This window comes from Dromiciops gliroides, chromosome 4 (assembly GCF_019393635.1).
Source record: "Dromiciops gliroides isolate mDroGli1 chromosome 4, mDroGli1.pri, whole genome shotgun sequence".
In the NCBI taxonomy this organism is placed as follows: Eukaryota; Metazoa; Chordata; class Mammalia; order Microbiotheria; family Microbiotheriidae; genus Dromiciops; species Dromiciops gliroides.
In genome coordinates, this window is record NC_057864.1 from 16,859,765 (window position 1) to 16,873,931 (window position 14,167).

The 14,167-nt window shown below is 43.7% G+C and overlaps 1 protein-coding gene across 2 annotated transcripts in view; it reads right to left on the reverse strand.

Moving 5' to 3' along the window:
• The window catches only part of PATJ (PATJ crumbs cell polarity complex component), a 320,690-nt gene that overhangs the window by 260,114 nt on the left and 46,409 nt on the right, over window positions 1-14,167 (reverse strand). For both annotated transcript variants that reach the window (XM_044002310.1, XM_044002309.1), the window contains one exon: window positions 5,545-5,621. In XM_044002310.1, the coding sequence (XP_043858245.1) occupies window positions 5,545-5,621 (77 nt within the window). The remainder of the gene's footprint in view (window positions 1-5,544; window positions 5,622-14,167) is intronic.

Here is a 14,167-nt window from a genome sequence, read left to right on the forward strand (position 1 = left end):
GGGCAGCTAGGTGGCACAGTGGATAAAGCACAGGCCCTAGATTCAGGAGGACCTGAGTTAATCCATCCTCAGGCACTTGACACTAGCTGTGTGACCCTGGGAGAGTCACTTAACCCTCATTGCCCTGGAGGGGGAAAAAAAAATAAAGAATGGTATTTCAAGCACCAGCCCTGGATTTCAGGAGGACTTGAGTTCAAATACAGCCTCAGACACTTGACACTTATTAGCTGTGACCCTGGACAAGTCACTTAACCCTTACTGCTCCACAAAAATAAATAAAAATAATGGTATTTCAATATGATCTTCCTTTCATAAGACTATGCTGTTTTATGCATTTAAAAACAGGACTCTAAAAAAGAGCCCACGGGCATCACCAAGTTAACAAGTGGCCCAGGAGGGGCAGCTAGGTGGTACAGTGGATAGAGCACTGGTCCTGGAGTCAGGAGTACCTGAGTTCAAATCCGGCCTCAGACACATAACACTTACTAGCTGTATGACCCTGGGCAAGTCACTTAACCCCAATTGCCTCACTAAAAAAAAAAAAAACCAACAAAAAACAAACCAACAACAACAAAAAAAACCAAATGGCCCAGGAGTCCAGGATGCAAAGGTTTAGGACCCCTGCCTAGTATAATCCTCTCATTAAGAAAAATGAGAAAAAACTGAGGCCTAGAGAGGGAAAGTGATTTCCCTCACAATCAAATAGCCAACTGTCTCTGTCTCTCTCTCTCTCTCTCTCTCTCTCTCACACACACACACACACACACACACACACAAAGAATCACCAAATCTTTGGATCGATCCCCAAAGTCACCAAACTGTGCATACCCCATTTGACCCAGAGACATATCTCCTAGTTCCACACCCTAAAGAGATCAAATAGGAAAAGAACCTCAATATGGAGAAATATTTCTAGCTTCTTATAATATAGAGAAAATCCCTAAAAATTAAGAGTTTGCTCATTATTTGGGCAAGTGGTTGAACAAATTAGGGTACATGAATATAAGGGAATATCACTGGACCATGAGAAAAAACAATAATAATAGCTAGCATGTATATGGAACTTGAAGGTTTACAAATGTTATCTCATTTGATCCTTACAACAACCCTGGGAGGTAAATGCAATTTTTAATCCCCATTTTACAGATGAGGAAACTGAGGTTCACAAAAGCTGGGAAGGCAGCTTTAAGAGAACTGTCAATAAGGAGAAAAAAATCAGATCATTTAAAAGGGAGTAATACAATATCACACTTTAAGATTTATAAAGTGATTAATAAATATCTCATTTAATCCTCACAACAATGATGGGAGGTGGGTGCTACGAGGAGTCAAGTGACTTGAACAGGATCATTCGGCTAGTAAAAGTATGAGATAACATTTGAACTGGCCTCGAGGGTCAGTGATCTCTCCACTGCTCCCTCTAGAGTTGGTGGTTGTAGGGAAGACTTCCATGAACAGATTCAGAGTGAAGTGAACAGAACTGGGAGAATAATTTATACAGTAACAAAACTTTGTAAAGAAAAAAAACTTTAGAAAACATCAGAACTCTTCTGGATACAATAATCAGCCATAATTCTAAAGGATCAATGATGAAACCCACTCCTCACATCTGCTGCTACGAGATGGGATGGGTGACTCTCACAGGGAAGCCAATGGAGGGCCTTGTTTTGCTTGACCTGGCATGTTTGACATAAGGATTTATTTTGATTTCTCTCCATTTCAACCCAAAGAAGGAGAAGGGGGCCAGGGAGAAGGCCACCAAAATTGAAAAACAAATTTTAAAAAAGGAGGGAGTGGGGCGACTAGGTGGCGCAGTGGATAGGGCACCAGCCCTGGATTCAGGAGTACCTGAGTTCGGACCCAGCCTCAGACTCTTGACACTTGCTGGCTGTGTGGCCCTGGGCAGGTCACTTGGCCCCCATTGTCCCGCAAAAAAACAAAAAAAACAAAAAACAACCCCCCCCAAAAAAAAAGTTAAAAAAAAAAGGAGGGGTTTCACTGAAGCACTTTTTAAAATGCAAAGGAATTAGGGGCAGCTAGGTGGCGCAGTGGATAGAGCACTGGCTCTGGAGTCAGTAGTACCTGAGTTCAAATTCGGCCTCGGACACTTAACACTTACTAGCTGTGTGACCCTGGGCAAGTCACTTAACCCCAATTGTCTCACTAAAAAAAAAAGGTTAAAAAAAATGCAAAGGAATTAGAATGAAGGTTAGTAGGAAGTCCAGCCAAGCAGGAGAACTTTAAAAAATAACAAGTTGGATTTATTACATATTTTGTTTGGGTTTTTGCAGGGCAATGAGGGTTAAGTGACTTGCCCAGGGTCACACAGCTAGTAAGTGTCAAGTGTCTGAGGCCAGATTTGAACTCAGGTACTCCTGAATCCAGGACCAGCGCTTTATCCACTGCGCCACCTAGCTGCCCCTATTACATATTTTTTAAAAAAGAAATTCTTAATACAAATTTGCAGCTTCAAGTAGAATTCTCCACTCTCTTCCACTATATCCCCAGAAATGTTCATCTTACTGAGTGTTGGCTAAATTCTGGGGGGCATGGCAGGGGGAAGCAGTAAATGGGAAAACCAGCCTGCAGAGCCCAAGAGACTCCTAAAAGAACCCCCAAAATCTGAGGTCAGATAAATAAACCTCAAGGCCTTAGGGTCAGAGCCAGAAGAAACCTCAGAGGGCAGACAGCCCAAGCCCCTGATTTTATAGACAAGGAAACCAAGACCCAGGTTGGTGAAATGACAATAATCCCATCTGTAACATCCCTGACAAGCCTTGGGCCAGAAGACCTCTTAGAAAGGGGGGTACACTTCTCCTCAAAGCAGCCCTTTCATTTGTGTGCATGTTGTCTCCCCATCAGACTGCAAGTAGGCTTCTTGAAGCCAGGGACTCTTTTGCCGCTTTCTGGATCCCTAGTGGATTTAGAAGGGCCTGGCATATAGAAGGGGTTTAATGTTCACTGACTGATTGATGGAGTACCTTCTGGACAGTTCTCATCGTTAAGAAGTTTTTCCTGACATCAGATCTAACTAAGGTCTATAGAAAAGAATTGAAATTAGTGGGTTCGCAAACAGTAATACATCAGATTTGGAGACTGAGCATTAGAAGGGACCTTTGAAGTCATCTAGTAGCAGAGCCAAGACCCAATCCCTAAATTCACAGACAGCCTTCAAACCTTTTGTCTATGAGTTAGGATAAGTGAGACAAACACCTGGATTCCAAACCGTGTTTTAGTCCCTGATCTGTCCCTTCCTAGTTCTGTGACCAAAAGCAATTCACTTAACCTCTCTTGGCCCTTTGCTTTTAAAAATACAAGTGTAATTAGGTTTTTTTTTTCTTTTGTCTGAGTCAGGCAGCATCAAATGTACCCTTGGTTGAGCAAGGCTGAGACAGGTTCCCAGGGGATGGAAATAGAAACTCCAAGACCTTTGATGCAAGGATGCTGTGGTAGGGAACCCCTGGTAGAGGAAGAACGACACCTGGTGGCCCCACCTCAGCCCAAGAGACGTGGCTCCCTACTTTAACAAACTATTATTTCTATTGTTTATATCCACTAAAGAGACTGCAACTATTGTCAGGACCCTCCAAAACAGACACCCTGGAGTAAAGCACTAGTCACTTGCCCTAGTTACAACTCTGTTTAAATGAGTGGAAGGAACTAGACTTCAGCTCTAGCATCCTCTGACACTGACATCAGCGGTCTGTGGGTAAGAGCATTAGACCTGGAGTCAGGAAGACCTGAGTTCAAATCCAGTCTCAGATATTTACAAGTTATGTATTCCTAGGCAAGTCACCTAACCTCTGTCTGCCTCAGTTTCCCAAACTATAAAATGAGGATAAGAATACCACCGATCTCCTAGTGCTGTTGTGAGGATCTAATGAGATAACACTTTATGTAGCTTAAAACATCATATAAAAGCTTCCTTTTTAAAATAATATAACAACAAAAACAATGTGCCTAGGTGATGCCACTGGGTGCAAAGTGCTGAGCCTGGAATTACAGCTGGTTATTGTATCCAGAAGAGTTCTGATGTCTTGCAAAGTTTTGTTACTGTATAAATTCTTTTCCTAACTCTGCTCACTTCCCTCTGAATCTGTTCTTATGAGTCTTCCCTGAAACCACCAGCTCTAGGTGGAATAGTGTGGAAAGATCACTGACCCTGGAGTCAGGAAGACCTGAGTTCAAACCCAGCCCCAGACACTAACTGTGTGACCCTGGGCAAGTCACTTGACCTCCATCTGCTTCTGTTTCTTCCACTGTAAAATGAGAATAACAGCACTTACCATCCAGGGTAGTCATAAGGATCAAATGATATAATAACTGTAAAGCATTTAGCATAGTAAGTGGCACATATAAATATTATCATCTTCATCATTATACATATACATATACACACATACATATATATACACACACAGAGATATATAGATATAGACATAGATATATTTGGGGGGGGGCAAAGCAATGAGGGTTAAGTGACTTGCCCAGGGTCACACAGCTAGTGTCAATTGTCTGAGGCCACATTTGAACTCAAGTCCTCCTGAATACAGGGCCTGTGCTTTATCCACTGTGCCACCTAGCTGCCCCATCATTTTATATTCTAACAAAATCTATTAGCACAAGTGATTGTTTTTATTTTATATTCTTTTTTTTTTAAGTGAGGCAATTGGGGTTAAGTGACTTGCCCAGGGTCACACAGCTAGTGTTTTATTCTATATTCTAACAAAATATCATTCTGTTCCTGCCAGAATATACAATAGTGTAACATTATTATATATCCTAACATTATGTATAACATTATAACATTATATATAATATTATATCCTTTTAAGTGTAAACACATGAAAGGAAAAAGCAGTAAAGGTTCAAGGGAATTTTTTTTTAATCACAAAAAGTTTTTGTAAGCCAAGCTTAAGTCTTTTCTAAATGTCAAACTCTCTTACATCATGAAGATTCTCAGAGAAATCCTTTCCTTGATTGTAATAACAGAGGAAAGGAAATCCAAAGGGCTCAGGGGCCCATACAATTCCGACCTAACTTAAATTACTTCCCTCCCCCTTGACTCGCCCCCCCCCCAAGTTTGCTGGATCATCATTCCTTCACTCTTCTCATAAAAGTCTAAGATTCTGGGTGAAACAGAGGACCCAAGCTGTGTTGGCGGCCAATAAAACAAACAGATCGCAAAGACAATCATCAAAATGCCAGCCGTTCTAAGTAGCTGATGAATGTGACAAATTTAAAGGCAAGCATTCCCCCGCCCGCCCTGCCACCCCCTTGCTGTTCTGTCGACTGTGACTTAAATCGTTCCAACATGAAGCAAACCACTGGGGAGCGCAGCCGGATTTACTTTTTTCATCCCTAACGGTTCTTACATCTCAAACCACTGTGATTTTCCCAATCAGTTATTTCCAATACAAGGAAGGGGGACTGGTGGGGGAGAGAGAAACCATTCCCAGAAGTGCTTGTTTCTCCTAATTACCATGTTACGAGCCTCACATTAAGCCAGACGTGAGTACATTTTATCAAAGGATAATAACATACCATTACTTCATAATCGGGGCCCAACAGGTTTTCCCACTTGGATTTCAGCTCATTTTCTAGGGAGCCAGGAACGGTATCTAGATATAAAAAAAAATAAGGAGCCAAGATCAGAAAACATCAGCATTTTTTCAGTTAAAACAGAGACCGAGAGAAACGCCAAAATGGAGGTTGAGGAAAATAAATCCAACTCCAGCCCAGTGGGCAGCTTATATCACAGTCAGCTTGAGGAATGATGTCAATCCTAGCTCTAAGCGAAGGAGGATTCTGTCCCCACCCCACCTGCCACTCCCATTTCTGTTGAGTGAGGGTGAGCAAGAGACTCTGGAGGGCCTGGGTTGGAATCTTGCCTCTGCCCCATCTTGGCTGTGTGACCCTGGTCTAGTCCTCTAACTGCTCAGCACTGAGGCGACTCTTAAGAACATGAATGCCTGAATGGCTTTGGGGAGTTTTCTCATCTCCAGACTTATCTCTTTGGTGGAGGATTATAAAGGTAAGGGGAAAGGAGGATTTGCAAATGACAAGTAGAAATGAAACTTCTGATTACAACTACCATTCACAGGACCTGGCTTTGTACCTGCTGGCCACCCCCCTCCTCCACTTCTTCATTGCCTCCACCTCTTAGAATAACTGGGAGCTTCATTCATGGTTCCACCGAGCTGCCACCTTCCTCAATTCTTTAATATTCTGTTCCTTCTTCACCAAATATCATCCCTGACCACCCTTTCCCAACACCTACCCCCAGCAGCATGGGGTACCAGTTACTCTGCCAACATGGAGTCTATCACAGACATAAATTCAAGTCCTCCCCTAATAACTTGGCTGTGTGACCTTGGGCAAGTCCCTAACCCTCTCAGCTCCCTAGAGCAAGGCATCACTAAAATGGGCTAAAATTTACAGATTTGCATCAGTGAAGGAAAGCTTTCACACCAGGAGATCCTCACACACGTGAAACAAGTCACAGGTCTGAACTTCCCTTCCCCCTTGGACCCCCATAATGGAATCCTTCCTTAGAATAGAAGCCCTTTGAGAACAGAGGCAGCTCCATTTTTATCTTTGGTACCATAGATAGTTAGATTGTTTTGCTTTAAATATTAATCACTTTGGGGCAGCTAGGTGGCTCAGTGGATAGAGCACCGGCCCTGGAGTCAGGAGTACCTGAGTTCAAATCCGGCCTCAGACTTGCTAGCTGTGTGACTCTGGGCAAGTCACTTAACCCCAATTGCCTCACTAAATATATATATATATATATATATATAAAAATATCACTTCACAATGATGGGGTCACAGCCTTAGACATGGGAAGGACCTTGGAAGTAAACTAAGTCCAACTCCCTCACTGAAAAGAAAGGGAAACTGAGCATCAGAGGAATTAAAAGCTCACCATTAAGTGACTGACTATAGGATCATTGATTGGATGGAATCCCACTTATACATGCTCACTCCCTCCCTGTCAGCCCCCTCCCATTAGAATGTAAACCATCTGGGAGTTGGGCCCCTCCCACTCTTACCCTCCATACCCAGGGATTAGCACCAGAGAAGATGCTTTGCCATGGATTATTGAATTGGATTGCTTTAAACCTTAATCACTTAGTGATACAATCAAAGACTCAGAGATGGAAGGGAATAGGCACATTTTACAGATGAGGAAACTGAGGCTGGAAACCCTGAAGTGACTTGCCCAGGGTCACATAGCTCATAAGGATCTGATAAAGGATTTGAGCCCAGGTCTTCCTGACTCCAAGTTGCACCCTCTAACCAATGTCAAACCTCACCACCTCAGGTGATTTATTCCACTCTGCTGGGGGATCCTCCCCTTATTGAGAAATCTGTTCTCATGACCATGGGGCCATCTGAGCTGGGCATTGGGACTCTTCCCACACTTGGCAGGGATCGAGGCTAGTCTGCTTTAATGAGGGCCATCGGTAACCTGAGCTCCCAGAGAAAGTCTGGTCCTGAGCCAGCCTTCTGCAGGGAATAAGCTACCCGGACATGTCTATCTTTTTGACCATCACCCCACAAAGTGAGGCGATGACGTTATGTCATGCAGCCTGCCCTCTGCGTGACCTCGCTCCTGACACAGCCCAGGCATCAGAGTCCCCAGCCAGAGCAACACCGAGCAGGGAAGAGCCCAACCCCCTGCTCCCTTTTAAAAATACAAGAAACACAAAATCCTCGATGTTTTGTCTCAAGACTGGACAAGTCAGAGAAAGATGACTGCAGCTGACATAAGCCATCTGGCTCCAAGTCTGAATCTGGCCTACGACCCCCCCCCCCCCCCCCGGTTTTGGATCCTCAAGCAGAGATGGCTCCTCTCAGATGCCTCCAACACTCTGTGATGGGCTAGCACCTTAATCATCAGAGAAGCAGCTCTGGAATCCTTAAGAGATGAGTCATCATCAGACTGACAGCAGGCATCCCAACAGCCCCCAGGTCTTCCAAGAACATCTATATGGCTCCAGTCCACACGGTGACCTCTCAGCACAAGACCATAGATTTAGAGATAGAAGGGCTCTTCGAGGCCCTCTTCATCTTGCGGATGACATAAAAGGATGAAGGGCCTGTTAGTAATGACCACAGGGCAGGTCTTACCGCCACGTCCAGCATGCTATCCATGACATTATCTCCTCTGATATTTCATGGAGGCAGGGAGGGGGCAGACCCAGGGTTCTCAAGGGCTATGCAGGGGGACCAACATGTTCAGATAAGACCTACTAAGCTGAAAGGTCACGAACAGGATGTAAGCTCCTTGAGGGTAGGACCAGGGCCTAGCACCATGGCTGACTCATGACTGCCACTTCATAAATGCTTGTCGACGGACTGAGCACAGATCCAGCACTGGATGGCACATCCTTCCCCCAAGGTACAGGCTAAGAGGGTTCAGCCAGACTCTGCTAGGAGGAGGATTGTTGGGTGATCAGTTTTTCATCTACAACAACTCACAGAGAGTACCTACAATGTTCAGCTGCATTGGTGCAAGGAGTAGCTGCCCCTCAACAAAATCAGACATGCTCGAAGTATTAAAGAACTATCCAAGAATGCCAGGAAGACCCTCTAACAACAATTTTCAAATTCAGAGCTGTTTTGGTGGTGCTGCCCTCCACCCCCTATTCCTTTTCCAGTCTAAGACAGGATTTGGGAATTTGATTTTCTGGTGTTGTTTTGCTTGAAGCTATATAGTATTTTATCTGGTGTCAGAAGAGGAATACTTCTGGTCACTGAATGTTTTGGGGTCCAGTCTCACGCCTACCACTTCTATTGACCATATGTCCTTGAGTCAATCACTTTCTTTCTGTCTCATCATCTATAAAATGGGCATGGCCAAAATGTCCTCTCCTGTGTCACAGACTCTTGTGAGGATCCGGTCATATAACAAGGACTTTAGGTCATCACACATCGTTAGCATTCACTAGACCAACGTGTCAGCTCCTTGAAGCAGGTATAGATGGAACCTTCTCATCCTGATTCTTGTCTAATGTCACTCCACATTAGAGGCCTTTCTCTGGCCCTCCCTACGGCAGAGGTGAAGGACAACAGTGGCAAAATGCAGCATACATCATGAGAAGTAGTCACCATATTAGTTGTTTCTGTTTAATTGCATTTCTTTGTTGGGCAGCTAGGTGGTGCAGTGGACAAACAGCCCAGCCTGAAGTCAGGAAGATTTATCTTCCTGAGTTCATATTTGACCCCAGACACTTACAAGCTGTGGCAGCCTGGGCAAGTCACTGAACCCTGGTTACCTCAGTTTCCTCATCTGTAAAATGAGATGGAGAAGGAAACGGCAAATCCCTCTAGGAACTTTGCCAAGAAAACCCCAAAAGGGATCACAGAGAGTCAGACACGACTGAAACAACTTCATTGCATTTCAGTTTATTTTGTTAAGCCTCTCCCAAGGACATTTTATGGGAGTGTTGGACCTGCTCGAAGGGACCGTGGAAACCAGGAACAATATACAAAAGATGAGCCAAAAAATAATAGCTAAAATTTATAGCACAGAAATCTTTGCAAAGAGCTCTACAAAGATGGTCTCCTTTGACCTTCACAACAATCCTGGGAGGGGGGCACCAATATCATCCCCCATTTTACAGATGGAGAAACTGAGATAGGGTCACACAGCTAGAAAGTACCTGAGACCAGCATTGATCTCCATTCCTCTTGACTCTAGGTCCAGCATTACCTATCCACTTGAATTTGCAATAACTTTTTTTCTTTAAAATTGCAGATGGGGGCAGCTAGGTGGTGCAGTGGATAAAGCACCAGCCCTGGATTCAGGAGGACTTGAGTTCAAATCTGACCTCAGACACTTGACACTTACTAGCTATGTGACCCTGGGCAAGTCACTTAACCCCAATTGCCTCACCAAAAAAAAAAAAAAACCAATAAAATTGCAGATGAAAATTAATCTCCTCTCCAGCCCCACCCCTACCCCCACCCAATGGCACATTTCAAACTTTGGCTAGTTTAGAAGTGTCCCAAAAGTCTTAGTGCCATCCATAGCCTTAGACTGCACGAAGACTTTCAGGACAGCCTGTCTAACAGAGGTTGGAATAAACATGCCAAGAATTGCCCCAAAGGTGAGATGATCCAACCAGGGGCCCCAGGCAAGAACTAGAGAAAGAAGAAATTGTTTAAAATCTTCTCATACCAGCCTGTTGAGATTGGACTCATTGGCCACGAGGTTGCTTCCAACTCTGAAATTCTGTGGTTTTGTGACTCGCGAAGGCCTCATGTAGAAAGCCAGGAGTCCTCAGAGGCCTTCAAGGCCATCATTTTACATGGGAGCAAACTAAGGTCCAGGGAGGCTGTTTGACTTATCCAAAGCTATATAAGTAGGAAGCCTCAGAAGTAAGATTTGAACCCAGGTCCCCTGACTATTGTGCCAGGGCCATTTCTATAATACTACACACATCCAATACAGTAATGAAAATAATCAGTGGGCTTAGTTTTATATCAACTCAACAAGTTTCAAAAATACTTTCCTCACCAAAACCCTGTGTGGATCAAACATGATTATCCCCAATTCATCAAGAGAAAATGGAGCCTCAGGTAGTTTAAAAGACTTCCCCACCAGGGGGTCAGCTAGTGGATAAAGCACCGGCTGTGGATTCAGGAGAAACTGAATTCAAATCTGACTTCAGACACTTAACACTTACTAGCTGTGTGACCTTGGGCAAGTCATGTAACCCTCATTGCCCCACAAAAAAAAAAAAGAGAGAGAAAAGATTTCCCCACTAATCTAATTTTACAAGGTGTCTCAAAAGTTTTTTTAGCTATTATGTTTATTAGCTTAAAACTACACCCCCTTTTGGGATGCTCCATATTTGTTAAAGACCTGAAATACTAAAAAACAAAACGAAACAAAACAAAACAAAAAAGACCAGCAATATCCAAGCCACCAGGCTGGGTTCTAAGGACACAGAGATCAACACGCCCTGCCCTCAAGCAGTTTGCATTCTCCTGTGGGATGATAAGTACATAAAAGGTGATTGGAGCCGGAGGGAGAGAGCACTAACCACCAGGCAGCAATGGCTTCCTCTAGAAAAGTGGCAGCTCCCAAGGGCAAACTTTTCATGATGAAACCTAGATAATTTCTAATATAGTCATATTGACAACCCAAAGAAACAAAAGCTCTTGGGGGAGGGAGACTATCAATCATTTTTGAGTGTGTAAAAGGATCCAGAGATCAAAACTACATGAAGGCCCCTGGGCATTGAAGGAAGATGGGGATTCCAAGAGACAGAAGGAAGGAGAAAGTGCACTCCAGGCAAGGAGGGACAGCCAAGGAGGAGCCAAAACCGGGGTCCAAGCCTCTCTTAACTTCCCATCTATGCCCTCAGTCCTCCCCACATGATGAGCAGAATGTACAAGCAACAAGATCCTGGTCAAGATGGGATTCAGCAGAAGCTACAAGATGGAGTCATCCTTTCTCTCTCTTGATTTTACTCGTGTCCTTCCTCCGATCCCTTCCCTACTGGGAAGAGAAAGTGTAATTCTCAGATGGATGCAAAGAACCATCCTTCAAGTAAAGCTGCCCTCTCAGAACTCTCTCCTCAAGCAAGGACAGTAGCTACACATTTGGGGTTCAAAGCGTCTCTCCTGCTTGGTCCATAACCAACACTAATAAAGGAAGATCACTGGGATGCCCAAAACAAATCAATACAATGAAGCTGAGCAAACAATGCTAGCAATTCAATAGAATAGAACCTGAGGCCCTGAGGACAGAACTTTCATTCTGGTCTTTGTATCTCCAGACAAGGTGCTCAGTACCTTGCATACAGGTTACAAGAAACAAATGCTGAATTCAACTGATTTGAAGGTATTTGGGAAGTGCAATGGAGGGAGTCAAGAAAGGCCTGAGTTCATCCAGCCTCAGACCTCTGCTACATAGGCAACCCTGGGCAAGTCCCTCAGCCTCTGTCTACTTCCATTTCCTCCACTATAAAATGGAAATAACATCACCTACTTTATGGGGTTGTCATGAGGATCGAAGGAGACAGTTCTGAAAGCACTTAGCACAGTGCTGGGCACATATTGGCACTTAATAAATACGGATTTCCCTACGCCCTTATCTCATAGAAGCTTCCAAGCTCCAAGGACAGATTGAATATGGTGGCATTGACAAAGGACTGTCTTAGAAGGGAAGAGAACTTGGCTTGGATTCTAGATCTTCTGTTTGCTACTTGTGTCAATCAGTCAATAAACATTTATTAAATACCTACTATGTTTTAGGGACTGTGCTAAATACTAGGGACACAATTTTTTAAAAATACCATCCCTGGGGGGCAGCTAGGTGGCGCAGTGGATAAAGCACCAGCCCTGGATTAAGGAGGACCTGAGTTCACATCTGGCCTCAGACACTTGACACTTACTAGCTGTGTGACCCTGGGCAAGTCACTTAACCCTCATTGCCCCACAAAAAAAAGCGGGGAAAAAAAAAACATTCCTACTTTCGAGGAGCTTACAATCTAATGGGAGAAAATAAAACAAGAACTATAATTTGCAAGGAAAAAAATGGAAGTAGTCAACTACAAAAAAATAAATAAATAAATAACAACAACAATCTAGTAGGAGAAGAGAACACAAAAGGAAACTAACAGGTCAGGGAAAGCAAGTTACCCGACATGGGAGCATGGTAAAGGAATCGGTCAGAGAAGTCCCAGGGCAGTGCAGTCAGATGAGACATGAGATGTCTGAGCGCAGCTCTATCCCATGTGGAGGTTTTGAAGTTCATGCCCGCCCCTCCAATCAGAGGGGAGAGATGAGATAAAGGCCCTGGGCTGGTGGGATCTTGTAGGATGATGAGGGTTTCCCAGTAATAAGCTTTCATGGCGGTCATCTGTGTGACCACGGACAAGTCACTGAACCTCCCTGGGCCTCAGTTTCCTCTAATGTAAAATGATTTTCAACCAATTAGTCTGTAAAATCCTTTCCAACTCAAAATCCATGATTCTAATATACCAAATATACCTACAGATAAACAAAATCTGACTTCACAGAAGGCACCAATCATTATTCTCTCTCTAAGGGGGGAGATTCGGATTCCTGCCATGTTTCAGGGTCCCCTCCAGCTGCCAATCTGTGTCTTTTTGGGGTGCTGGTTCTTGCTCATAGCGGTGTGTGACATTTTGTTAGAATAAGAGATTCAAGATTCCCATCTAGCACTCTGACATTTCGGTTCAATTCTGCAAGTATCTATCAAATGCCTACTATGTGCCAAGCACAAGAATGAAAATCCTTGGCAAACTTTGAAAGTGGAGCTGAAAAAAAGGCAACAAAACCCTGAATTCTAAAATGGAGCGGGGGGCTGGATTCTCCAAGAAATGTGAGAAGTTGAACCATTCTGACCTATTCCGTTACAATGTGTGAACACAGATCTGCCTGGGAAAACAAGACCTGTGCCTTTGTAAATGGACCGTGGGAAACCCACAAAGCCAATGGAATTAGACATTCACGTCTCAAAAAGCATTAAGTTTGGTATTTCTGAGAAACACAAGTCAAAGCCCATTACACTTTTACAGTAAATACAAAAGGTAGCAACCTCCTTAAAGACCAGCATTTCCCAAACTAATTAAAACGAATAGCACTTATAGAATTGGAATATATTAATAGAAAGGACGTAGGTTGTTTGGGAATTTCCCCTGTGTAAGCATTTGGCAAATCCCTGACTTCACATTGAATAATTTTACCCCAGATCTGTGATTTTGTCCATGTCAAAAATGCCTGGTATAGAAACTCAATTACTACACATCTCTGGATGCACTTATTCTCTCCCCAGGCTCAGTTTCCTCATCTAAAAAATGGGGATGATAGCATCCATCTCCCAGAGCTGTTGTAAGAATCAAATGAGATAATGTATGGAAAGCACTTTCTAAACCTCACAGAGGTTTTTACTACTACTACCACCACCACCACCACCACCACCACCACCACCACATCATTAGGAAGCTTTTCCTGACATTGACCCTAAACCAAAGGTATCCAGGAAGACACGAATGACCAAAGTCACAGGGGAATTAAGTAGCAGGATTAGTGTTTAAACCCAGGACACTCTGACACCAAATGGTGTCCCTTGCTTCAGTATAGTTTTTGAAAATCTCCTCCCCTGCTCACTTTACGTAACAGATAG